At 41.9% G+C, this 27839-nt stretch overlaps 1 protein-coding gene across 1 annotated transcript in view; it reads right to left on the reverse strand.

The window, feature by feature from the left end:
- Nucleotides 1-27839, reverse strand: part of TAF3 (TATA-box binding protein associated factor 3) — a 119459-nt gene that overhangs the window by 24750 nt on the left and 66870 nt on the right. The window contains exons 3-4 of the mRNA XM_073589034.1: nucleotides 10727-12492; nucleotides 4922-5007 (exon numbers count right to left, since the gene is read on the reverse strand). Of these exons, the coding sequence (XP_073445135.1) occupies nucleotides 4922-5007; nucleotides 10727-12492 (1852 nt within the window). The remainder of the gene's footprint in view (nucleotides 1-4921; nucleotides 5008-10726; nucleotides 12493-27839) is intronic.

Below are 27839 nucleotides of genomic sequence, written 5' to 3' on the forward strand. Positions count from 1 at the left end.
TTGAGATGGTTCTACTCCTTCATTGGAGTCCAGCTGTGTTTAATGAAACGTATAGGACTTGATTTGTAAAGGCACACACCTGTCTATAATAAGACCTCACAGCTTATAGTGCATGTCAGACCAAATGAGAATCAAGAGGTCAAAGGAACTGGCCACGGAGCTCAGAGACAGAATTGTTGCAAGGCACAGATCTGGCCAAGGTTACAAAAGAATTTCTGCAGTACTCAAGGTTCCTAAGAGCAGAGTGGCACAGCACAGTAATAAATTTGCAAAAATTTCTACATTTCTGTTTTTTTTCAGTCAAGAGGGGGTGCAGAGTGTACATTAATGAGAAAAAAATGAACTTTTTTGAATTTACCAAATGGCTGCAAAAAAACAAAGAGTGAAAAATTTAAAGAGGTCCGAATACTTTCCATACCATATGTAGGAGTACGTAAGCCTGGTTTATCAAGGCTAAGGTGGTAGGCTGAGCCCAAAAGTCACAAAAATTGTTACGACACTAGCAATGGCCAAGCTTTAAGAGAACCGATCATTAAAAACAAAAAAATCTATGAAAGGTGCAGATATTGGTCAATCTGCAGGTTAATAGTATTCTAAAGCAGTGTTGTTGCTTCATTTAGAGTCCCGCTGCAAGGAGGAAATTAGCATTATTCCTCCCAGCAGCCTCAGGGTGTGTGCACACGCTGCAGATTCTGCTGCGGTTCCGCAGCAGATTTGGCCGCTGCGGATCCGCAGCAGTTTCTGCTGTGGTGTACAGTACTATAATATCCTATGGATATTAAAAACCGCTGTGCAGACAGTGCGGATTTTTCCACGGTTTTGAAACCACAGAAAGAATTGACATGTCAATTCTTTCTGCGGATTCCGCTGCGGTTTACCATCTCCTCCATTGTGGAGATGAAAAACCGCAGGGTAAAACCGCAGAGCAATCCGCAGGTAAAACCGCAGGTCTTTTGACCTGCAGATTTACCTGCGGATTTTACAAAATCCGCGCGGACAAATCCGCACCCCAATCCGCAGCGTGTGCACGTACCCTCAGGCTTTCAGTCATAGAGGAGCGGCTTTAGTGATCGCTCAGTGCATAGTGATCGGCAACTTTAATCACAACCAGGCACTGACTGACAGACGGTACCAATGCTGCCCCAGTTGTCAGTCTGAGTCAGTGCCAGCCGCCGCTCACTGTATACTGAACGGTGACTGAAGCTGAATCGGTCGCTCCTCTATGACTGAAAGACAATGGTTGATGGGGAGAAAAAAGTTAATTTCCTCTTGGCTGCGAGGGTCTCTCAGCTTCAGAACATTTTTACCCTGCATATTAACTCCATAGCTCCAGTTTCTTTTTTACGTGACAGGTAACCTTCAAAAGGGTTGTCCACTTCTGGCCACCGCCTTCCTAGCGGCATAAAATATATGGAGTACTTGGCGGGACAGAAGTGTGCAGATGTTTGCCACATCTCTGTGCATACCTGAAAAAGATGAACACTGCAAGGATGGAGGCCAAACATTGGCCAAAGTGACTCAACGGCTTCACTGAAGTGAATGGCTGTTGGAGCTTCAGTTGGGGGTTCCCAAAAAGGAAGGGAATGCAGAGGCACTGGAATGGAAGGGTTGGGCGAGTAGTTATTTTATCATCTGCGCTGAACCCATTTCAATGAAAAAAAAAAAAAATAAAATCTTCGAATCGAGCTATTTAACCCAATGTGTACCGACAATCTGCTACAATTAAACTGGATCCACAATGGCTGGTTACACATTTCTAGATTTTGGGTAAGTGATGTAGAGAACAGACTGGTGATGTGAATGCTAATGTGCGATAGTTGTACAAGGCATTTTGCGCACCCAATGGAGAACCTCGGTGTCCGGTACATGCCATATCTTAAGCACCTAGTGGCATTAACTCAATTAGTGATCAGGGACTTGATAACACTGCAGAGAAAATGCTGTAATGCACTGTTCAAATAATACATTAAGAAGCAGTCTTAAATATTTTAAATCCAAATGAACCAACACCACCTAACCCATTATGGATAAGATCTGTGAAAAAAACATTAAGACACAATTTATGGAAGCTGTGGCCAGAGATAAGCTTAATTTGCAGACTGACCTTTTATTTATTTAGGGAACCAAATGAGGTCTAATTGCATTAGAATTGAATCCAGTAAATTTCCCTGAAATACTTATTTGGCAGCTGTAGAATTGGTATGTCGGCAAATGCGGCTATTGTAAATGGCAACGTGTATGCTGTAATCAGATAGTCAGGACCATAACTTGTTCTCACTAAAGGAGAAAACCAGAGACTTCTAATCCAAAAGTGTATGGCAATCCTGGGCACGCCTAACCTCAGGATCCGTGCCAACTTGCTGATTACTCCATTCATTGTCTATGGGACTGCTCCAGTAGACAATACACGGAGTGGTGGTGAGCATGGGCAGTCACCACGCCAGTCCAATAGGGCATACCACGGCACCGTTCTAGGGATAAGCAAGTTATCATCTATCCTGTGAAGAGCTGAGAACTTGTAGACGTGGGAAAAAACCTTTAGCCCTTGAAATAAGGAGCAAATTTTTATTTTTGGGTCCCATTGAGGGGTTGAATAGGTGTTTGAGTGCTTATACAAAATACTGCAATATGGTAAAGTTGCAGCATACAGTGAAAATTTTTGTGGCTTTGAAAGCTCAGCATGTGGAGTACCAAGATGGCAGCGACAGAGGCCTTCAAGAGACCACCGGCTGCCTTTGTAACCCATTGATGCCCACGGTCATGGAGTTTAAATGGTTAGACAGCTGTTAGAGATACTGGCTATGTAATATAGCTGTCATCTGCAGTGTGTAGAAAGATCTCAGCTCCTGAGCCCCCATCACATGCAGTCACTTTGGCAAGGTTATTGCGCTAAGGGGACTCTCACTGCCGAGAACAAAATGCAGCCTATGCACATGGAGCAATCTAGCATAGATTTGGTCAGCCAGTGTAAACAGCCATTCAAAATACTGCCAATCATTAAGTTTACCGATCCGTGGTCGTATTGTACCGCCAGTTGGTCTATGAAAACAAATTCTTCCACTTCTGGACAGTCTTTTCTGTACAGTGGATGGGTGTTGTTGGGTCTCACTGGTTGCTGCCAGATCTGAGCAGATGGCACTGCTGTACATTGTCCAAATTTCAAGGGTAGTAGCCTTGGAATGTGTCTCCTCTGCTGCGCCAAGTCCCCTTGGCCAAGTTCAGCCATTGTCTCTATGGTCCTCAATGTTGTCCTTTCCTTGGCGTTTCTTCTAAAAAGTTTAAATAGCACATCTTGAAACACCAATCAGCTTTTAAATTGGAAGAGACCTTGCTGATGCAGTATAACTACCTTGTGTCTTTATTGCTGGGCGCAGTCTTGCTATGGTGTATAACCTATGACAAAACTGGTCTTCAACAACCTCACCTTTATAGCAGTGTTTGGCAGTTCCTCACCCAGTTTTAAGCCTTGTGCACAGCTCTTTCTCTTAAAGTTGTTGACTGTGTTTCAACCTACTTATGAAAATAATGACCACTATCACCTGTTGGGTACAGTTGGTTACTCATGCACCTGACTATAAGACCTACAAAATCCTTTGAGCAGGTGTACCTAGAAGAATTTATGCTGTTTTGAGGGCAATGAACAGTCACACCAAATATTGATTTGATTTAAATTTCTCTTCTGTTCATTCACTTTGCACTTTGTTAGTTCTTGAAAGCATTCTTGGTTTGCCATTTTTTTAAATTACAGTGCAAAAGTTTTAGGCAGGTGTGGGAAAACACTGCAGTACTTTTTCTTCTCTATATCACAATATTTATTAAAAACAAAGTTGGTAACCTTGCAATTTTGACAGAAGCCATTGGGGCTATTTTGATTCCAACTTTCTTTCATTTCAGGAAGAGTTAACAGGAGTTCCCTTATCTGATGCAGGATTACAATGATGGTAACACCTTTATACCCAGCTGATAACAGGCTTCATCAATCACTATAGGTGATGTCACAGATGACCCTGCTCCCCCTCCCCTCACAATGACCTTGGCACACGCACATTAGATGCTTCAGTACAAAAATAGGGTCAGAGTCAGGCTATTGTGGCTAAGGGCCCTGTCACACATAGCGATCTCGCTAGCGAGATTGCTGCTGAGTCACAAGTTTTGTGACATAACAGCGATCTCACCAGCGAGATCGCTGTGTGTGACAGCGATCAGCGACCGGCCCCCCCTACTGGTATCGCTGTTGGAAAGCCCTGGACATTTTTTCGTCGCTGGTCTCCCGCTGGCCAGCACGCATCGCTGCTCGTGACAGGCAGGAGACCAGCGATCAGCTGGTAACTAAGGTAAACGCAGGGTTTCTAAGCACCGGGCAGTGCTTAGAAACCCGATGTGTACCTTAGTTACCAGCGCGCTGATGCAGGGAGCTGGTAACTAAGGTACACATCGGGTTTCTAAGTGACGCACGTCCCTTAGAAACCCTCTGTGTACCTTAGTTACCAGCTCCCTGCATCAGCGCGCTGGTAACTAAGTGCACAGCGACGCCGCACGCTCGGTGTCGCTGGTGCAGATCGTTGGTGAAGCTGTCTGTTTGGCAGCTCACCAGCGATCATGACACGTTGATATCGTTGTCGGGATCGCTGGTGAGTCGCTATGTGTGACGGGGCCCTAATGTACATGTGAATTTCCTGAAACAATAAGTAATTAAGAGAATAAGTGAGGTGAGGGGCAAATGTGCAAATTGTAAGATTTCCCAAGCTTCTCATTTTTAATTTAATGTAAAAAAAAACCTAATTTAAACAATATGGCATTTTCTGATGAGATCTTTAATTATATGTCAAGCTACAATGCTCATCACAGATGTAATATCTCTATGGGAAGAACAACTGGAAAAACAACACACGCTGCTCCATTGTCACCTGTCATTACTTACATTGTATCTTGGCCTGCACCAACCCTCAGTGTCAGTCGGGGAATCACAGGTGAAGGGGCAGGAATAGATAATTCCACTTTGGCCTGCTAAAATAGAAGGTGTTGTTTAGAAGACATGAAGTTAGCCGCATATACAAAAGACATCAGAATTTTTTCCCCTTGGATGGAAACAGATTAGCAGCGATACTTCAGAGGGGGGAGTAAATTTTAACTTTTTATTCCTTAAAAATGCAGCGGCTCATTAAGCCTTATGATAAGTACAAGTATTCACTTTTTGTGACACGAACATTAACTATAAAGTGCAAACCTATCTCCATTAAGGGAGAGTCCTCATGGAATGATACAGTAAGTATTCCGTAGTAAATACATTATCAGGATTCCCCAAGATAAGACAGGGTCTTGTATTATTTTTTGCTCTGAAAGATGGGTTAGGGCTTATTTTCGGCAGATGTATAATTTTTTTTACCCATGAACAATCACATTTATTCTTGACCAAAAAAGTCAACATTAATTCAAATATAATCACTTCATCATCATCACACACAGTGTTGATACACACATATATACATACCAGCCTCTCTCCTCTTCAGTTCCACAAGATTACTGCTTTTAAAAAGAGACTGTATATACACACACACACATAATAAATATATATATATATATATATATATATATATTTATTTACACACGTATATATTAGTATATTTTAATGGAATGATTTTGCTTTACATAAAACTGGAAATCTCCTTTACGTCAGAAGATACACAAGGATCCATTTAAATAACTCAATTAAATAAGCCTACAAGAAAAAAAGCTTGTTTGTTGATCTGGTTTTTTAAGCAAGCTTAAAGGTCACTGTATTCAACAAATGGTTATGTGCTCTTATAGAAGGGTGCTTCTCCAAACAGGCTATTAACGTGAATCTGTCACCAGATTTTTGCCAGCAGAAACAAAGAAGAAATGAACAGGCCATACAAGGGGATCACCAGAAGACAGGGAAAATAGCGTACAAAATATTGCACAAACTCCACAACAGTAAAATGTGAATAAAGACCTAATGGCCATATAAACATATGTGGAGTTTGTCTTAGGTGGTTGGCCCTATTATGAGCCTAGCAATTATCGAGTTGTGTCACAAGTGTGACCAGTTTTAATGTTTTTTGCTTGTTTTTTGTGTTCAATATTTTGTACGCTATTTTCCCTGTCTCTGGTGATCCCCTTGTATGGCCTGTTCCTTTCTTTATTTCTTGTTACTTGACCAGTACAGGCTTAGGTTGGATCCCATCAGAATATGCTGTGGTGCCCCCGTAACAGTATTTGTGCACAGATTTTTGCCGGCTACGCACAGCAGTATAATGTAGAGTCAGACACCCTGATTCCAGCCTTGTGTCAGTTCCTAGGCTGCTTGCTGTCGTTTTGATAAAAACCAATGTTTTATGAGGCGCTTATCACTACAGGACTAGCAAAACTGCTGCAAGGTAATCCTCAATATTCATAAGCGCTGTATAACCCCACCCCTCCACTGGTTGGCAGCTTTCTGCCTATGCACAGAAAGCCTCCAATCAGTGGTGTGGGTGGTTTTATACACACCTCAGCATCGAGAAAACTGGCAGATCGGCAGCTGATAAAGACAGAAATTGTAACAAAATGGACAGCAAGCAGCCCACAAAGTGACTCATTGCTGGAATCAGGGTCTCTTTCCATACTTTATGCTTCTCTCAAATGGTGAGCAAATACTGGCTGACAAGTTCCATTGAAACGACCACTGAACAGCTGACCTATAGTTGACAAATGGTTGTTTAATGGCCGCAGTTGTGCAGAGAACACCCAGTCTGGTTTTTAGGGTACACCTAGACAAGGAAGATGTGCCTGGCAGCATTAGCTGGCATGGTACACTAGCAGGCACACACGCAGGAGCGTGGCATTGCCACAGCGTGTAAGATCGGCTCAGCAGGGCATAGTCGGGCCCTCTGGTAGGAGATGGGATATTAAAAAAAAGACGACAATGTAATCATTTAGACAAAACAAAAATCTCATTTACATTTTCATTAGCGCTGCTGCTGTGTTAATGTGTTATCTCCATTTTCATTAAGATTCAATCACTGCTTGGCTTGACGGTAATTTTAATTTATCACATTCTGCATTTCCTTGCCAGGGTTTTTTGTTTTAGCAGAAGTGGAAACTGAGCCTTACCAGTTAAAAGGACAACCGGCCTTTGGGGAAAGCACAAAACTGCGGTCAGAAGCGGCTTCACTTTTAAGCTTCCCAAATCGCCATAAAAGCAATGTACTGCAATAAGACATCCCTTTGTAAGGGCCTGAAAATACATTGTTAGTGGATTTGTCCAGTTTAATGTAGAAGCAACTCTCCTTTCACCTGAACTAATAATGGTAGTCTTATAAACCCTTTACTGCCATGTGCTGCATTTTTTGCTAAATCTTTAGGGATTTAGCCGCTTTGCCACATACCTCAGGGCACCAACTGATAAAGCTTTAACTCCAGATTGCTCCTAAACCCGGCAGAGCACAAAGACACCAGGGAGAACGAGAACAATTTAAAGGGGGACCAGTTTAACATCCTAACTTGCAGGAGGCAGGTGGATTTCGGAAACCCTTGGCCGGACAATTCCATTTATTTGGGAATTCTGTGTGCTGGAGGCTTTACAGTTTATCTTTGCTGGGACTTCCTGATGGCGACTGACCAGCCCTGCCAAATTAATCTGGTATTACTGCATTTCTTCATTGGTCTCCTTCACTTTAATCCTAAGAAGCCAAGTCACTCCCATAAAGAACTATAAACGTTTCCCATATGATCACTGCCTGATTTATAAATGAGAACAATACCAGGTAGCATATTCATTGTAGAGAGAACTGCACTAGGTTGTGCAATAAAGTCCCAAAACCAGGGAAAGAACCAACTCCATAAGGACTGGGGAAAAAAAAAAAGACGAAAGGAGTTTCATGGTAAAAGAAATGGTATAATTTTATTAGTTACAAAAGATATATAAATAATACAAAAATACAAAAGAGTATATATATATCAAGTGCACAAAGATGGATAACAGAACAGACCACTGGTGCCAATATACCACCTGAACACTGCTTACCAGTAAAGTGATGGGTAAAAGGCACCGGACTGGATCCTGGAGAACCCCAACGCGCGTTTCGCTCGTTTTGTAGGGTGCTTTCTCAAGGGGATGTGTAAAAAGATTGAGGACAATAGGCCTTTATGTATCATTGGTGGCCAGTCACATGGTAGGAGGAAACATACAAGGAACTAAAGAGATAATGAACATAGAAAATAATAATTAAAATATTACACAAAAAATAAAAAAAGGATTCCAGATTAGGTCTGGGGAGAAGAGGATGGGGTAACAAAAAAGTGCAAGAATCATTTGTAAAATTCACAAAAATGAAGAGAAACTTAGGGACTCATTAAGACCTCTGGACATCATGGTGTTACGTCGCACTATCCAATAGGCTTCCCGTTGTGCTAGGAGCCTTTTGTAGTTGCCACCCCTGATCCCTAAATGTAAACTCTCGATCCCCCTGACCGAAAGAGACCCAGCGTCACAACTGTGATGAATTTTAAAGTGATGGGGGATCGTCTTCAAGTTAGAGGGATCAACCACTGTCTTGGCTGTGCAAATGTCCCGAACATGTTCGCGTACCTGAACCTGGAGCTCCCTTGATGTCAACCTTATGTATATCAGAGAGCACCCATATGTAGCATAGTATATGACATTAGCAGTGCTACCGGTGATGTGCTGTCTGATTTGAAATTGTTTCAGACCATCAGAGGACCCAAAGGTAGAGCTGCGTAGGACATTTAACATTCCCTGTTTTCTATATTCATTATCTCTTTAGTCCTTGTAGTTGCCTCATTGGCAGCGACCTGGTCGCATTCTCATTTGGACTGAACTGGAATCTTCAGGACTGAAACTAGACTTATATTGATTCTGATATTATATCGTTTTCTATACTATAATATATGTATGTATGTATGTATGTATACACACATGGTATATAATTGTCCATGTTGCTCTGGTTTCTATTGATTACTGCCCAATGTTATTTTTTATGCTTGTGATGTTATACAGCACCGTAGCGGTGCGCATGCGCGTTATGCTGCTAACCTTCTCCAGTGTGGGCACGGTGTTTCTAGTACCTCCTGCGCATATCTGGGGTTTTTCTAAGCTTCGTTGTCCCCCCCCCCCATGCATGCGCAGCGATGTCTAACGCCGGTTTCCAACGCAGGACCTGGCAGCTGCATGGCGTATGCGCCGAGAGAGACGCTTCTATTGGCCGACACATACCATGTGACCGGCCACCAGCGATACATAAAGGTCATTGTCCTCAATCTTTTTACATATCCCCTTGAGAAAGCACCCTACAAAACAAGCGAAACGCGCGTTGGGGTTCTCCAGGATCCAGTCTGGTGCCTTTTACCCATCACTTTACTGGTAAGCACTGCTCTTAGTTCAAGGATTTTTTCATATATATTACTTGTTACTTGCGGATATAACACATTGGATTGAGCAGTGTCCTGCCTATTTACAGTACAGGTTCAGGTGGTATATTTGCACCAGTGGTCCGTTCTGTTTTCCATCTTTGTGCACTTCATATTCTATTTTGTATTTTTGTACTATTTAGATATCTTTTTTAACTAATAAATTTATATTATTTTTACCATGAAACTCCTTTCTTCTCCTTTTTTACTTGATTTATAAATGGCTGAATTGCCTGGTCAGTAACCCTTAACAGGCCACACCCTTCAGGTAGCCATTGGCTGACAAACAGGTATTCTTCATGGCGTGCTTGTGTTCTCAACAAGGAGAGGGGAGTTACCTGCAGCTAGAATCCTATACCGCTGGCTTACCTCCCTTAGGCTATGTGCACATGGCGTCATTTACACCGCCGAGCTGTCCCAGGTAAACGCTGGCGGTCGCTTTCCTGAAGTGGCTGCACCAGTGGTTTTGTAATCCTTGCGACAGCTCCTCTGCCAGGGTCTCTTGCTCTGTACTTACAAAGTATAGACCGCGGGTGGGATGTCAGTCAAATGAGCATATCACTTCTTTTAATGAAATCAAGGTTTACAAACCCTGAACTGGATAAAAGAAGTGACACAAGATGGGATAAGTGGATAGTACTGTCATTTTGACATTGGTGTGCATTATATACATTTCATGGGGAACGTTTTCAGGTGGAGTCGGGGCAAAATCCAGCCTGAAAAAGACCCTTTGCGCACATCATCTTAAAGGGTTATTGGCAGCATCAAAAATTCTTACCAATCAACAGGTTACAAATCCAAAGGGATCCAATGGATGGGACATCCACCACTCCTGAAAAGGTGGTGCTCTGCAAGTCTCGTTGGAAAGGAGAGGTGGCCACACATGCACTCCACTGCTCTATACATTTTCTAAGGGAATGCCAGAAATAGAGCACTAAGCATTGCCATCTCCTATAGTCTCGGAGAATAAATATAGTAGTGGGGTGCATGTTTGGCCACCACAACTATTCGGTTCTCAGGATCAGGAAAAAAACTAAGCCGTTGGACCCACACTATTACACAAATTATCACCTATTTTGAGACCAGTAGATAACATGTTGAGAATAACCCTTTAAGGCATGAGAAGTGGGCATTTTACAATTCAACGTGCCCATCTTTTCCTACCCTACATGCGCAGTCAGGGGAGAGTGGGGGCATCACCATATATTAGATCGTCAGCAGGCTTGGCTAACTTCATTCAATGGTCACCATAAGTCTGCAATATGGAATATAATAGAGAACATTTATAAACCCTTACTTTGTCATGCTTGTGTTTTTCCTTGTCTTTATCCTTCTTTTCCTTTTCTTTTTTGTCCTTTTCTTTCTCCTTCATTTTCTCTTTGTCCTTTTTTTTCTTCTTCTCTTTCTTCTCCTTTTTCTTGTCTTTCTCTTTAGTTTTCTCTCGATCGTCAGTTACTTTTTCTGGAACTAGTGGGGATATGGAAGGCATCAAAGATGGCAGTCTAACTGCATTGGGGGTACTTAGAATTGGCAGTGACATGTCTTTAGAAGGTAACACAACAGAAGTTGACAGAGCATTTTTTAGCTTTTCTTCTTTGTTTTTATCTTTTCCTTTCTCCTTCTTCTCTTTATCCTTTTTACCCTTTTCTTTATCTTTCTTCTTATCTTTATGTTTTTCTTTTTCTTTCTTCCCACTGCTCTCCTTTTGTTTTGGTTTCGGGTCAGAGTCATTCAAATCCTTTGACTTGAGCTTAGGCAGCTCACCATCATCATCCTTGATGGAGTCCTTCCACTGAAGTTTGGAATCTTTGTTACTGTCTTTATCTTTTTCCTTGTTTTTGTCCTTGTTTTTTTCCTTACTTTTATCTTTGTCTTTCTGCTTTTCTTTGTCCTTTTTCTTAGTCTTTGTTTTCAGTTCTTTCTTTGCCTTTTTCTTCAACTCAACTGGTGAAGCTAGTTTAGCCTTGTCCTCAAAGGTTTTTACAAGTGGCTCTGGAGTAGGAGGAGATGCAGAGGGAGAGGAAAAGCATGGCTGACTTGTAGACACACTTGGTGGCGTTTCCTGGTTGACCTTTCGAATCACTTCATTAATTGAGTCATCCATTGTCCATGAAATATCAGAACTAGATGTACCTCCTGAAGGAGGCAGTGGGGTGCTACACATTTTACCAAGACTACTGTTTGCTGCTGAAATCTTAGGGGTACCGGGTTCTGCTATGGTCAGTCTTTTTGGACTAGTAAAGACATCACCTTCAGATTCGGAACCTGATGAAAACTCAAATGGATCGGGTTCTTGCTCAGCACAAGCCCGAGCAATAACAGCATCAATAGAATCCTCAATTGTATTATCAGTCACTGATGGTTTTTTTGAGGGATTTTCAGGGTTTACTTTTTCAGAATCCTGTGATGCTTGACTTGGCTTTACCTGTATATTCTCTCTCCCAATCTTTTCACTTAATGCAGCTAGTGGTGTGCGGCTAGGCGTTTCTGACTTAACAGTTGGCTGGCTGGCAGGGGCAGAAGTTTTGGGGCTTTTAGGGCTCTTAGGACTTTTGGCACGCCCAGGAGACTTTTTGTCTTTTAGAGCATTTTTAGGTGACCGCATTGGACTGCCTAGTGCTATGGATTTGGGGGATTTAGTTTTCTGTCCTGGTGAACCTTTTGATTTGGTTTTAGAGGTTAATGCTTTAGATTCTAAAGGTTTTGAAGGAGTCTGAGGTTTAAGAATAGGAGATAGCATTACTGGTTCTGAAGAAGAAAGAGTCAAGTCAGAATGGTCCGGTATTTGAGTGGGTGAAAGCATTGGGGAAACCTTTTGAGTATTTATTGAGCTAAGAGGCTCCCTTGGTTCCAATGTTCCATCCAAAATATCTCCTTTACTATTGGCTAATCGTTGCCGCTTTGCAAAAGGCATTTCGGCCTCTGGACTATCCAGTGGCCTTTTACTCAAATAGTTCTCATCATTAATAGTTTCATCTTCTTCCATCTCTCCTTCCTCATAAGGAACTTGCATAGCTTCTGCTGAAGTGCCACCATCTGTGGGTACTTGCTCCTCTTCTTCCTCTGTAAAAAGAAAAAAAAAATAAAAATTACAAACACTTTGAACTTAACCGCAAAAATGACACTGACAATATCTGGAGCTGTATTAAACACCTAATCATAACTTCGTTCTTTAACTACATATTCCGATTTAAGTATATATAATTAAGAGAACTGTACTTGCAAAAAACTTAGTATGAATAAATAGGACAAGTGAATATAAGAAATGTTGTAATTTATCTTATTAGAGAATTCTGCTTCTTTCTCCACTTATGAGCCACTTCTCATCACCCTGGCCTGCTGAATTTGTCAGCCAGTTTGGAAAAAAAAAACAGCTTGCAGCAAGACAAGATCAACACAATGAGGTGTATACAGTCTATTATACCCTATGGGGTGAGAAGAAGAGAAAAAGGGAGGAGAAAACAGGAAGAGGAGACAAAGATTGTTCGAGCTTTCTAAGAAGTCTTTTACCTCACCCCCACAGCTGAGTTCACATATACACTTCTCAGTAACGCTATGTAATGTTCTCCATGCTGCTCCTTTTGTCTGTATGCCAACTACGGAAGCAAGAGCAGGATTCTCTGTGAGCTTGTCTCATCCCACCAGCTCAGAGTCAATTGCAAAGGAAGAGACTGAGTCTGAAGAAGGGGAAAACTGCTGAAAATACAGGATACAAGTAATGTCAGCACCCTCATTCATCTTGCCTTTTTCTACCCGTGGGAGAAGCTTTTCTATGCTAGTTTTCACTCTAGAGACAGGTGGATATGAATATGTTCGCCATGGACTACTTCATAAGAAAAATTGATAAGGGCATTAATTTTATTTGAAACAGTCTAAATTGTTTAAAAAATATATCCTTGGAAACACCCTTTAAGCAATATGCCACAGATAAAAAAAAAAAAAAATCACCTTAACTAAGAGATGGTTAAAAAAAAAAAAAAAAAGAAAAAAAAAAGGCATTTCTATCATCTGCTGTTCCAAATGTTTCCCAGCCTGCATACCAGGTGCTTGGAGCCACCTCAGTGCCAAAACGGACTCATTTTTTAGCTCTTGAATAAAAGTCATCCAACTGAGAACATATATGTTTAAAAGGACTTTATCCAAAGTAAAATCATCTCTACATCTCCTGTAGCACTTTCGTCTTCCTATGGGCGCCGGCACATATTTACAGGCACATGTAAATGTTTGCATGCCCTAGCAGTGTACACAGCAGAGCGGCATTGACACCTGATATTATAAATGGCCTAATATATATGGTAATAGTGCTGTATCACATAACTGCAGAGTGCCCTGATAACGCAAGGACTCAGTTTCTATGACTACATACGAGCGCGTGCTGTTTACAGGGCCTCGCTGCCGACACCGCGAGCGGCTTCAGACCGTGGCGCCTTTGTTATTTATGATATAGTTTATGATAAGGACACCTCCACCTATTCCCTCCGCCTGTCACATACAATAAATTGGACTCATAAATCACCACATCTGTGTCATTACTGTTGACCGTAACATACAGCAAGCGGAAAATGACGGATTTTTTTTTTTTTTTTTTTACAGTACATGAAACTGAATTTGAGTCTGACCAAAAGCAAAGAATGACGATGTACAATTGTTGATGTGTAAATTTCGATTTTAATAACGCCATTAAGCTTCTATTGCTGGAAGAATGCTTTCTCTGCCGACAGATATTGTTCCACACTTGCTCACACATGCACGCTCGCACTGATTGATTGCGCATGTGTTGTCATTGGGGAATAATCTATTGTCAGACTTTTAGGGGAGAACAAAGGATGCGATACTTTTACCCTAGCATATGGTGCAATCACACGCTCTATACACAGCCGATAGTGATCCTGGCACATTTTGTCCATCTTTGATGTTATATACATGGCAATCTTTACACTTTAGAGGAGGTTATAAAAATTATGGTTTTTAAAAGATGCAGGTTATTTTTGCTGTTAGAAAGTCCAGAAATTGATGACAACCGTCCACAGTCAGAAGCATACCAGAACCTAAATGGACCTTGGTGATGGAGGTGTCCAATTGGATGCAAAGCAACTTGGAGTCATGAAGATGGGGAGAAATATACTTTAGATCAGGGGTGAACAACCTGCGGCCCAGGGGCTCACCGGGTGCCTCATACATCAGGAGAGCTCTCCGGGTGCCTCATACATCAGGAGAGCTCTCCGGGTGCCTCATACATCAGGAGAGCTCTCCGGATGCCTCATACATCAGGAGAGCTCTCCGGATGCCTCATACATCAGGAGAGCTCTCCGGATGCCTCATACATCAGGAGAGCTCTCCGGATGCCTCATACATCAGGAGAGCTCTCCGGATGCCTCATACATCAGGAGAGCTCTCCGGATGCCTCATACATCAGGAGAGCTCTCCGGATGCCTCATACATCAGGAGAGCTCTCCGGATGCCTCATACATCAGGAGAGCTCTCCGGGTGCCTCATACATCAGGAGAGCTCTCCGGGTGCCTCATACCTCAGGAGAGCTCTCCGGGTGCCTCATACCTCAGGAGAGCTCTCCGGATGCCTCATACCTCAGGAGAGCTCTCCGGATGCCTCATACCTCAGGAGAGCTCTCCGGATGCCTCATACCTCAGGAGAGCTCTCCGGATGCCTCATACATCAGGAGAGCTCTCCGGATGCCTCATACATCAGGAGAGCTCTCCGGATGCCTCATACATCAGGAGAGCTCTCCGGATGCCTCATACATCAGGAGAGCTCTCCGGATGCCTCATACATCAGGAGAGCTCTCCGGGTGCCTCATACATCAGGAGACCTCTCCGGATGCCTCATACATCAGGAGAGCTCTCCGGGTGCCTCATACATCAGGAGAGCTCTCCGGGTGCCTCATACATCAGGAGAGCTCTCCGGGTGCCTCATACATCAGGAGAGCTCTCCGGGTGCCTCATACATCAGGAGAGCTCTCCGGGTGCCTCATACATCAGGAGAGCTCTCCGGGTGCCTCATACATCAGGAGACCTCTCCGGATGCCTCATACCTCAGGAGAGCTCTCCAGATGCCTCATACATCAGGAGAGCTCTCCGGATGCCTCATACATCAGGAGAGCTCTCCGGGTGCCTCATACCTCAGGAGACCTCTCCGGGTGCCTCATACATCAGGAGACCTCTCCGGATGCCTCATACATCAGGAGAGCTCTCCGGGTGCCTCATACATCAGGAGAGCTCTCCGGGTGCCTCATACATCAGGAGAGCTCTCCGGGTGCCTCATACATCAGGAGAGCTCTCCGGGTGCCTCATACATCAGGAGAGCTCTCCGGGTGCCTCATACATCAGGAGACCTCTCCGGATGCCTCATACCTCAGGAGAGCTCTCCAGATGCCTCATACATCAGGAGAGCTCTTCGGATGCCTCATACATCAGGAGAGCTCTCCGGGTGCCTCATACATCAGGAGAGCTCTCCGGGTGCCTCATACATCAGGAGAGCTCTCCGGATGCCTCATACATCAGGAGAGCTCTCCGGATGCCTCATACATCAGGAGAGCTCTCCGGATGCCTCATACATCAGGAGAGCTCTCCGGATGCCTCATACATCAGGAGAGCTCTCCGGATGCCTCATACCTCAGGAGACCTCTCCGGATGCCTCATACATCAGGAGACCTCTCCGGATGCCTCATACATTAGCAGACCTCTCCGGATGCCTCATACATTAGCAGACCTCTCGGATGCCTCATACATCAGGAGACCTCTCTGGATGCCTCATACATCCGGAGATCTCTCATACACCAGGAGACCTCTCTGGATGCCGCATACATCAGGAGAATGGGGTCTCTTAACCAGTTTGGCACTCCAGAAAGGAGTATGAGAATTCAACAGGTTGCCTTCCGTGTCTCTGAAAATTCTGCAAATTGTTTCTTCAGAGAGGTAGAAGACTAGAACTCTAGTGTAAAGGATCACTGCAACTGTCTCCCTCACCTCGGCATGTCAGGCTTGACATGTCACTCTCTCCAAGGAGAAACGTTACCCCTTGGTTCTGGAAATTTTGAAACATAAGAGAAACAGACATAGTGCGGATTCGAAACACAGGTCAGTTTATGCTGTGTTTAAAAAACATCACAGTAGCCATAAGATCTCTACAGTTCCAGCAATGTGGATGGAGATTATAAAGTGCTGGCTTTTTGACGCATCCAAAATGCACAAAAAAATAACTCAGCAAAAACCTTGTTGTAAACACACAGCCTTTGGATGATTGATTGGTGGAGGTAAGAGTCCTTCAAGTAGAATTTGTACCTACTAGTGATAAGTGAGTGTGCTTGGGTAAGGTGTTATCTGAGTACACCCGTGTCCTTGTATTTTCGGCGTGCTTGAAAAAAAAATGGTTGAGTCCCCGCGCCTTCATGTCTCGCGGCCTGTTTGTTATGCAATCCCTGTATGTGTTGCGGCTGTCGAACAACAACGAGACATGAAGGCGCGGGGACTTGACCACGCCGAAAATACTCGATAAGGACGCAAGCGTACTCGGACAACACCTTATCCAAGCACACACGCTCATCACTAGTACCTATCAGTATATAATGTCTAAATGCCATAAATGTCACAGAAGGTAATACCTCTTTAATTTTTAGTGTGGCCCCTGGAATGGATCAGGATGACAATGTGGCCCCTGCCTTAGATTCATCTAACTGGCTAATGTTTTGTCTTTTTCAAGCAGTTTTTTTTTTTTAGATTGTAATATCACAGGGCTAGCGTTCTAGAAATATATTGTGTTAACCCAATATCTTCATATACCTTATACCTTCAGCATAGCCAGAACATGCTCATTTAAACATCAATAACAAAATATGAAACCTAAAATTAGAACGTAACCAGTCATATTGGAATGTGCACACATTTGGTATGTAGAGCAGATAAACCTGCTGCAAAAGCTGGAGTGTTGGCAGGAAAAAAGCAGCATAAAATATATGTGTGGTTTTTAATGAGTTTTTTCCCCATTCATTTGAATAGGTGAAAAAATGCTGAAAGAATTGACAAGCTGCAGATCGGAAAAAACTAAGCACCGTGTGCACGAGATTTCAGAAACAAATTCACTTTGCTGGTAGAGTAAAATGCAACGTACGTAATAACCGATCACAGACGCTAAACTTGACATTTCTGTAAAAATTTGGGTGGCAAATTAAAATCATGCTTCCATTCAGCTTAGTAAGTATTATTCTGGTTTTAGAGGTCCTCGATGCAGCGGTCATAATATTTTATACGTTTTCTAGCTTTGACAACGTACTTGTTGAACACAAAGCAAATCTAGGAACGATTCCTCAAAGATTAAATTTCCGCCCCGCCATAGGAGCTACTGCACAAATCATCGCTGGCTCCTTCTCGTCGCTCTCGCTTGCCGTAAACAGGAATATAAAACTATTAACTAGCTGAGCGGATGCCTTCATTCTAATGCAGGACTTGCCCCACTGCTCTCAGTGACCTTGACAAAATTCTGGAAAAATATCTCAGGACCTGGGGCTCTAAAGCTATTTTAGAATTAGCTTTGAATAATTGTCCCACAATAGGAGTTTCTTGATTAATTGCTTCAGATAAGGTCTCATTTTCTTCGCTGGCCTCCAGTGGCTCCCCCTTATTTCCCATAACCGCTTGTCTCGTTCCTCGGCACACTGGGAATGGCAAGGAGAAAAAAAATCAGAGATACACCAATTGCATTACTTCAGGATTAGCTTTGCGATAACCCTTCGTGTTCCATTACTGGCCATTATTAGTGTAATTATTTCATCAAGTTTACTTTGTTTGAAAGATGCATTAATTGTTTTCAAAAGCTTATTATTAGACAAGCATAAAGGCTTAGCGCCAAGGAACAGCTCCTACACAGCACAAAAATCACACAAGGTAAAGAAAGTTTTTCAGACAAATTGTGAGTCGATAGCACACCGGCAGATATCCCAGTGATACCAAATATCCTCACCAGACAGAATGGTGTGGGGAGCAATTGCTCCAGATGTTTAGAGGGGGAGGGAATGTAGGTGAGCATTAAGGAGTACATGTCACCATTCCACAGCTGCCCTTTATACTTACTTATGACACAGAGGCTACACTCGTAAGTGCTCCTACTGTCCTGAAAAAGGGTCCGACTTTCTACCAAACTCAGGTTGTGGGATCCTGGCATGCAGATATTCCATACACCGCAGCAGCAGCTCTTTCAGTGAAAGAGCAAGATCACACACACTCACAGTAAGAACAGCAGCTCGAGTGATTTTACAATCCGGAAGTTCGGCCCAAATTTGTTAGAAAGTCTGACCCTTTCAGGGGGTATACGGAGCACTTATGAGCAGGTTTGACAGCAACTTACATTGAATAAAAACATACGCACCAGCAAGTCAAGGCTATGTAAATGAATATTCACCTTTTCCCCCGCCCATAATCCCGCCTGGCATCAATCTTAAGTCAGGAGAACAGACGGTCAGTCCGAGGATTGCGATGCGATCCTCAGGCATTCAGCAGTCAGACCTAATCAGTAATGCCGATGCAGAGGGGTAGACAGGATTATGGCGCGGAAAGGAGGGAATATTCATTTGCCATTTACATATGCTTTACTTGCCGGACTGAGGCAATAAATTTGTTCGGGCTTACGGGAACATAATGGAGCCATGTAGAGAAATAATAGATATCCCGGAAGGGCTGCCCAAGCCCTATTTTGGATACTACACAAAAATCTCATGATAAAGATTCCCTTTAATACATGACAATATCTTGCTGGTTCTAGAAGTTGCTGATTGACATTGTATGCGGTTAGTCTGCATCTACAAGAACACCCAGATCCTTCACTATGGCCAGGGTCACACTCGTGAGAAACTCGCACGAGTCTCAATACCCAGCCCTGCCGCTGGCACTCGGGACCAAAGCGCTCAGCTGCATTGAAATACATGCAGCCGCACTCCGGTCCCGAGTGTTGAGACGTGAGACTCTTGCGAGTTTCTCAAAAGTGACCCAAGCCTATAAGTGACTATTCTAGTCTCCCCCCCACCGCACCCAGAACATATGTTGTCTGCATATTACTGCTCATGTGCATAAATCTACATTTCTCCACACTGGGTTGTCTATTTGGCAGATGAGGCTCAAACACTCAGTTTGGCCAAGTCAACCTATAACTGACGAACATCCTCCATGAGATGCATAATTTAGTGCCATTTGCAAAATTAGAAACACTATTAATCCCTTCTTCAATATTAAGTTGCATAATACACAATCTTGGGTATATCACTTCAGCCAGAGACCATTCATTCACCAGAACTCTCTGGGTGCGGTGAGTTTTCGATCCAGTTAAACATTAGTTTCCACGTTAAGGGATAGAAGGATCAAGCAGTTGGAATTTCTAGTAGATAAGTCACTGCCAGAGCTGCCACCATAACCACCATACCCTAATCCTCTCCGTCCTCTTTCCCCAATGAAAACACATTAGTGGCTCAATTAAAGCATCCATGAGAACGTTGGAGTCTGGAGACGTAGCCCTTATCTCACGCGTATGTCCAGCTTAAGCAGCAGTGTCTAAAGGTGAACATATGCGAAAGCGAGCTATAGTGGCATTGGTGGTATATATATTTTGATTTCAAAATAAGGGTTCTGAACCCTAAGAAAGGGTTAACAAGCACTCAGAGGCCAGGTCAATGTGTGTCTGTGGGGTAGGCGCTGATCGGTGTAACAAGAGGTTATAATTAAAGCCGGCTTAATTAGGATTGTCAGGGCACTGGACATAGTGTTTAAATAAATGTAAACCAGTGATCACGTTACAACGTACCGCTAACAATTAAGCTTACCAGCTAGGATTCGATAAAGTTTGTGTAAACTTTTTATGACCTTTCCGCCAAAGGAGAGAGAGAAAAAAAATCTATAGAAAGGAGAAAGTTGTTTTGGGGTGATTTTCTAATTCTGCATGTTCTTTATTGCATTTTATTAGTAGCATCTTGGCGTGTGAATTATGACATGCATGTATGCCGTGTGTGCACGCGACCTCTATGATCATGGAGAATTCTCAACTTTTTCAAATCACAAAAAACTTACACGTAACAATGAGCCAAAGTGTGTAGTCCCAGCACGATGATGAACCAATATTCCATGGAAGACGACGTAACCAAGACCATTGTAGTGATTTGTGTGATCAGTGTCTAGCGGTTCACAACCACGGCAAATAGCGGGTTTACAGGGCGAGGCGGTTGGCTGTCCATTTCCCACTCCAGTGGTCACTACAGGGTGAATGTAATATCATTTAGTGCCATTTGCACTGTGAGACAGCATGAAGGGGGGACATAATAGATGAAGAATAGAATATTACTGTATCTCTTTTTAATAATATCTGACCATTTTTAATCAACATATACCTTGGTTATAAAATACCTTTATAGTATAACATGCTCGTTTTTTTCATCATTATTCCTGCTTGGGTAATTCTGCTACATAAACAGAATTGTGGAACCGTTCCCAGCTGAATGCAATTCTAGATCCATGGTTGACTATAAAACTATTTACATAAAAAGTTAAAATATGCCTGAATTCTGATATAATTCACTCACAATTGATAATAAACATAAGACGTTTTTTTCCTACGACCCCTTCTACTATTTTTCTACTACATTATGGTAAATTAAACATAAAAAATTCTAAAATATACATTAAGGGGATGGACACTTTATTGTAACAAATGTATGCAGGTTCTCCTCCTACATTTGTTAGTACAGACTGCACAGCGCTCCACCCATCAAAATGGCAGCTGGTGAAAGAGGACCTGACCAAACTTTTCCGCCAATCAAAACTAGTCCTGCCTTGGGCACTATAACTTCATTTATCCAAAATTTGCACTAAATCATGAATGTCAAAGTGCTTGTCCTGGCCTGAAATGAAAAGTCTGCAGTTAAATGTGCAAAGAGAGCACTGCCACGATTCCCTTGTATTTTTCGTGCAGGGAGTCATGTGAGTGACAGTGCGGTCATTTGCTGACTATAATCATCCAATTTCTCTCTATAGAAGAGAAATGACAGAAGAATAGATGTCTAGTCGGCACACGGCTGTAAATAGGCAAAATCGCAGCCGTGAGGTCATGTGATCGCATAATGACATGGCGATTATAGGGAAATATTGACAGTGCGTGCATCGCACACTTTCACCATACGGGAAGCTACAGTCGTAAAATGACTTCAGACTTTTCAGTTCAGGCTGAAACCCTTTAAACCACGCCCAGATGGCGAAATTGTTAGGCAAGTCAGATTAACACTATTAAAAAAAAAGCCAATTATCAATGCAAAGATTAAATTAACACAAAAACAATTAGAACAATGCCAGGCTTCTATATCAATGTGCGGCAGTACCAAATTTGATATAAAATCACATATAAAAAGTAGTGACTAGCCACATTACGCCGCCTTATCAGGGAAACGTGGAGGAAAGATTAAACAAAAAGGTAATTTAATCATTGTTCTCATAACACTTCAAATACTGGGCAAATGTTGTTAAAAGAGGGAAAAAAAAATGACAAAAGACTCTGATAATTACATGAGGTTGTGAAAATACCTGCATGTTTGGGCCGGACAGACTGGCTCCACGGCAAGAGTCTGGTATGTGACTTTTCTTCTCTTGCATTATTTTGTCTTGGAAACATCAGTTGTTTTATAAATCATAAACTTAAATGAGAACAGTGATGACAAAATGCTCCACGCAAAAGTTCAGAAAGAGTTAAGAAAAAATAATATGCACTGAAGAGCAGAGCCATCCACGCTGTAATAACCCGAATATATAATAATTTTATATTTCTATAAAGTCAATATATTCCGCAGTACTTTACATTTTACAGGGGACTTGTACACAAAACGAAAGACATCACAGAGTAACACAATTCAACAGACAGAAAAAAAGAGTGAGGGTCCTGCTCGCAAGTTTACAATCTGTGAGAATATAATGCTTGTGTTATATGGTCCAGCTAAAAATATAATAAATAGGGTGTTCCCATAACGCTGCAAAAGGCAAAACGGGGATAGTTAGACAAGTGAGGCGATAGGCCAGACTAAAGAAATGTGTTTTTAGGCCACATTTAAAGCTATTGGGAATTGTTTGGTCCTGTATAGTGCATTCCAGAAAACTGGTGCAGCACGTGAGAAGTCTTTCAAATGGAAGTGGGAGGTTTGGATTATTGAGGCTGTTAGCAGAATGGAGGGTATGTGTAGGATGATAGAGATAAGGGAGCCAGAATGAGATGTAGGGTGGTGCAGAACTGTGAAGAGCTCTGTGGGTGAGTGATAAATTAATATTAAACTCTGTAGCGGATGGGCAACCAGTGCAATGACTGGCACAGTGTAAAGGCATCAGTGTAGCGGTTGGAAAGAAATATGATCCTGGCTAATGGATTTAGGACGGATTGGAGAGGGGAGAGTTTAGTAAGAGGGAGACCGATTAATACAGGGTTGCAATAGACTAAACGAGAATGAATAAGAGAAACATTAAGAGCTTTTGCAGAGAAAAAGGGAAGATCAGGTATAATCTTAGAAATGTTTTTGAGGTCTAGGTGACATAAGTGAGTAAGTGGATGTAGAGTGAAGGAAAAATCTGAATCAAATATGACCCCAAGCTAGTGGGCATGTTGCTGTGGAGTAATAGTGGAACCACACATGGAAATAATAATATTGTGTTTAGATAGCTTAGTAGAGGGAGGAAACAAGACGCACTCAGTTTTTGACATAATGAAGAGAGGACGTAATGTTAGAAAGACAATCACTGGTATTTTGTAGTAATGCATTGTAGTGAAATATTTTGTATACCCGCCATACAAAGCATAGTTCGTGTAACCTGGGCAAAGTTTATCTACAAGCAGGAGGTGCATCCATTAATGCTGAACTATGAACAAGTGTCTTCTACTCTTGTCTCTCAATTTCTACCATGTTGTATGAATAGATTTCTAGATCTAGACACCATCCCCATGACAAATCTGATTGGCCATAAAATAAAATAAATCAGTTAGGTCTCATTCTGACGTCTGTGTTGTACACGTATGCAAACAAATGACTCGAGTGTCGTTGGTGTTATGGATCTGAGTGTCATCAGTGTTTGGTCAGTGTCACTTTTTACCATCAGCGATTTACACATATGGATAAATATATAAATGACAAAAATTCACCTATACATTACAGTGTTAATCATGGGCTGCAGGCTGATTACAAAGTGATGGCATGTTGGGCCTGTCTGGCATTTTCACAGATCCATAGACTGGTATTAGCACTTTTCATCTGCAGCCAATCTGTAAGCAACGGCATTGTTCACTTATCCGATTGGCTGCGGGACTGTCAAAGTGACATCAATGATTTTTGTGATTCCATTTTTTTTTACCTGTCGTTTTGCGGTCATTTTTTTTTCTTCATGCCACTGAATAATGGAAAAACCGCTTGTTTTTTTTTCCTTAAAAAAGTGGCAAAACACTATAACAAAAGATGTCCGGGCATCTACCTTGCATCTTTTGATCTTTCCCATAGACTTGCAGTGGAAAAATGGACAGGACACTTCTTTTAACCTCTCAGCATTTTTAGAAACCTTAAGAGGTTAAGAGATGCGCACATAGTTTCACAGTTTTTTAAAATAAAAAACTGAAGTGTTTTACCAAACACCACAATGGAGGAGACTCATCAAGCTAAATCCACCAGAATCCCAGCATAATTTGAAAGAACACTATATATCATTACTTGAGACATTTATTTTGAGTAAGATACTTTCTGGCCCAAAAATGGGGTCATGGCCTTACGTGTGACATCGTGCAGCAAAAAAAGGCATAAAAATTTAGGCGGCAACTAATAGATGGCATAAACGTAGACGAGATGGACTAAAGACACGCCAGCTTTATCAAACAGCATTAACCACCTGGATAAATCTGATACATCTTAACGTCTGTTTTTTGAACTTTCTGAAAGTTATTGTGAAATATGCCCAAATATTGTTAAAGTGGAAAGATCACATTTTCATTCTAACATGAGAACGCACATTTTACCCCTTTACAAGTTTGGCAGATCGAAGACGGTCAGTGTTCGGAGATCTCCACTGATAACTAAACAAAAAAAAATGGCACTGAAGCCTGCTGAAGCAGCAACTCCTAAATGAGCACATGCATAGAGCTACAGTCAGGGCCGAAAGTGTTGGCATTCTTGAAATTGTTCTCGAAAATGAAGCATTTTTCCCAGAAAGTCATTGCAATTACACGTTTTGTTATACACGTTTATTTCCTTTGTGTGTATTGGAACACCGCAAAAAAAAAAAAAAGGAAAGTAAAATTGGTGGTACACTCAACTTAATATTTGGTTGCAAACCCTCTGGAATACCTGCAATCAATTGCTTCCTATACCCGTCAACAAGCGTTTTATACTTCTCAAGTGGAATTTTGGGCCACTCTTCTTTTGCAAACTGCTCCAGGTCTCTCATATTTGAAGGGTGTCTTCTCCTAACAGCAGTTTTAATACGTCAGAACTCTCCAGCGCTTTGTTTTGATCTGATCCTGAGTGCTTTTTGGGGTCATAATCTTGTTGGAAGAGACTTGACCTAGGAAGCAAACCGAGCTTTCTGACACAGCGCACTAAATTGCGACCCAAAATCCGTTGGTAATCTTCATATTTCATAATGACTTGCACACAGGTATGGCACCCAGTGCCAAAAACAGCAACACAATTCTAAACATCTTTGAACCTCCACCATATTTGACTGTAGGTACTGTGTTATTTTCTTTGTAGGCCTCATTCCATTTTCGGTAAGCAGTAGAATGATGTGCTTTACCAAAAACCTCTTTCTTTGGCTCATCTGTCCACAAGACGCTTTCCCAAAAAGATTTTGGTTTACTCATGTACAGTTTGGCAAATTGCACTCTAGCTTTTTTATGTCTGTGTGTCAGCAGTGGGTTCCTCCTGGGTCTCCTCTTATAGCGTGTTATTCAAATGTCGACAGATAATTCGTGCTGACACGAATGCACCTTCAGCCTGCAGGAAAGCTTGAATTTCTTTGAAACTTGGTTGGGGCTACTTTTCCACCACCTGAACTATCCTGTGTTGCAATCTTTCATAAACTTTTCTCTGCCATTCAAGTCCAGGGAGATTAGCTACAGTGCCATAGGTTGTAACCTTCTTGATTATGTTGCGCACTGTGGACAAAGGAACATCAAGATCTCTGGAGATAGACTTGTAACCTTGAGATTGGTGATATTTTTTAACAATTTTGGTTCTCAAGTTATACAAAATGCAAAAATGGAGTCATCTTTTCCCCTTATTATCTGATTTCAGGTGTGATTTTCATATTGGCTACACCTCTTACTTGCCATTATTTTTGAAAAGGTGCCAACAATTTTGTCAGTTACATTGTTGGTGGTTTTGTGTGAAATTATGTCCAATTTGCTTTTTTTTCCTGTTATTGTTTTTTTTTTTTGTTTAGTTCCAATACACACAATGGAAATAAACATGTATAGAACAAAACATAACTGCAATAATTTTCTGGGAGAAATACTACACTTTATGGAACAATTTGATGGGTGCCAGCACTTTCGGCCATGAATATTTATATTGTTATTGTTCCTAAACAACAATTGGGGCAGGTGCAAAAAATGGAATATGACAGAGTGGTATATAAAAAGAAAAAAGGGGATGGGAGTATTAGAAGGGCTTGTTCACAGTTTGCGTTTTTGCGACGGAAACACGCAGTGTTTTACAGTACTAGCAAAGTGAATGAGCTCTCTGAAATCTCGTGCTGCTTAATTTTTACTTGAAGATTTGAACCTTCAAAGCCTTTTTTGAAATCTGCAGCAGGTCTCTTCTCTCACCCTGTCTGCAGTGTTTTTCATCCATTCAAATTAAAGGGAAAAAAAGCCTCAAAAACTTGTATACTACACATTGCTTTTCAAGATAAGTATTTGCGGTAGATTTTTCGGCTGCAAAAACCAAATGTGTGCACATTGTTGACCTTGATAGTTGATGATCCGGCTGGAATCACACAAATATTTTGACGCAGAGCTTTTTTGCCACAGTGCACGGTGAGGTGAGCCCTAACAGATGAAAATTCGTAAACTGATATATACTAGGACATTTTTTGATCATCACTGGCTGCTTCCCACATGGGCCACTGCTTACAACCAACTATTAATCATGAAAGATCGTACAATTCATTCACTGATCCATTGAAAATGACACACCGTTACCGGCTTCTGGCTGTATACATCTTTATTTGTGCACTTTCTGGCATTGTCAAGGTCTGGCGCCAGCTGGAAACCATAAATAATGAGCCTGGCTATGGCACGGATCACACATCTCCTGGAGACAGGTACCTTTCTCAGAATGTAGAATTTGGGTACGGGGTGATGCTGCACGTCCACACGTTACATTCTCTGCACTGTGAGTATAGCTTCCTCACCCGGTGACCAGTCGGTCGTTGTAACCAGACTTTCTAGTTTTTGATGTGCCGTGCTACAGCTGGAGTCTAAACAAAGCCCCCAGCCCGCTTATATCAGGAATGGTAGCACAGACATCACAACTAGGAATGGTGTCAACACAGACGTCTGGACAAAGGAGGCCAAACAAAGAATATAGCTTTACCTTTACTTCCGGACTTTCTACTAATACATTGTGGAATGTACAGAAGTGTATTGATCTCCTATATTACCAAACTTATTTTCTATGGGCAGAAAACAGCAATATCCAAAACTTGCCCATTAAACGGAGGCTTCAGATTTTTTCACATCAGTCTTGATGTGACTAGTTTAGGAAATACTTTCATCCCCCATAATACAGCAGTTATGGATCATTTTTTCTCATCTCTCTGACACCTACAAATGGATGTGTAATGTTGACAGTCACGCAGCATTTTTTAACGTACCAGAAAAAGCTATGAGATTTCAGAAGTCTTAAGCATACACTTTTACTTTTTACTGACTCAATATGAACAGGTTTTGCTGCATTTTCGATGAATAATATTAACTATTGAACATATACCGTGGCCAAATAACACATGCAATCAGCAGCAAAAACAATGCTTTCAGTGCAGCGTTTTCACTGCACAAAAAAAAAAAAAACACTGCAAAAACGCTGCTTGTGAACATACCCTAACAGAGTGCTGCCAGTCGGGGGTGTGTCCAAGAAATTGTCCAATCAGTGCTCACAGTGTAGGGACACACCCCTTTGATGTGGGGCATGGGAAAACTTAGCTGTCAATTATTTCATTTATAACAGGCATGGCGCAATGTAGAGTTATGAGAATAGCTGCTCTATACTTCTTATGGGAAATACGAGCCTACTAAAACAGACAAGCTAGAAGAGCTGTCAGGTCCCCCCCTTATACTGAAATCTAAAAACCCAAATTGCCTTTCTTGGTTATAACAACCATATATATATATTGCCCTCT

Source organism: Dendrobates tinctorius, unplaced genomic scaffold (genome assembly GCF_039654945.1).
Source record: "Dendrobates tinctorius isolate UK_male_01 unplaced genomic scaffold, ASM3965494v1 ptg000105l, whole genome shotgun sequence".
In the NCBI taxonomy this organism is placed as follows: Eukaryota; Metazoa; Chordata; class Amphibia; order Anura; family Dendrobatidae; genus Dendrobates; species Dendrobates tinctorius.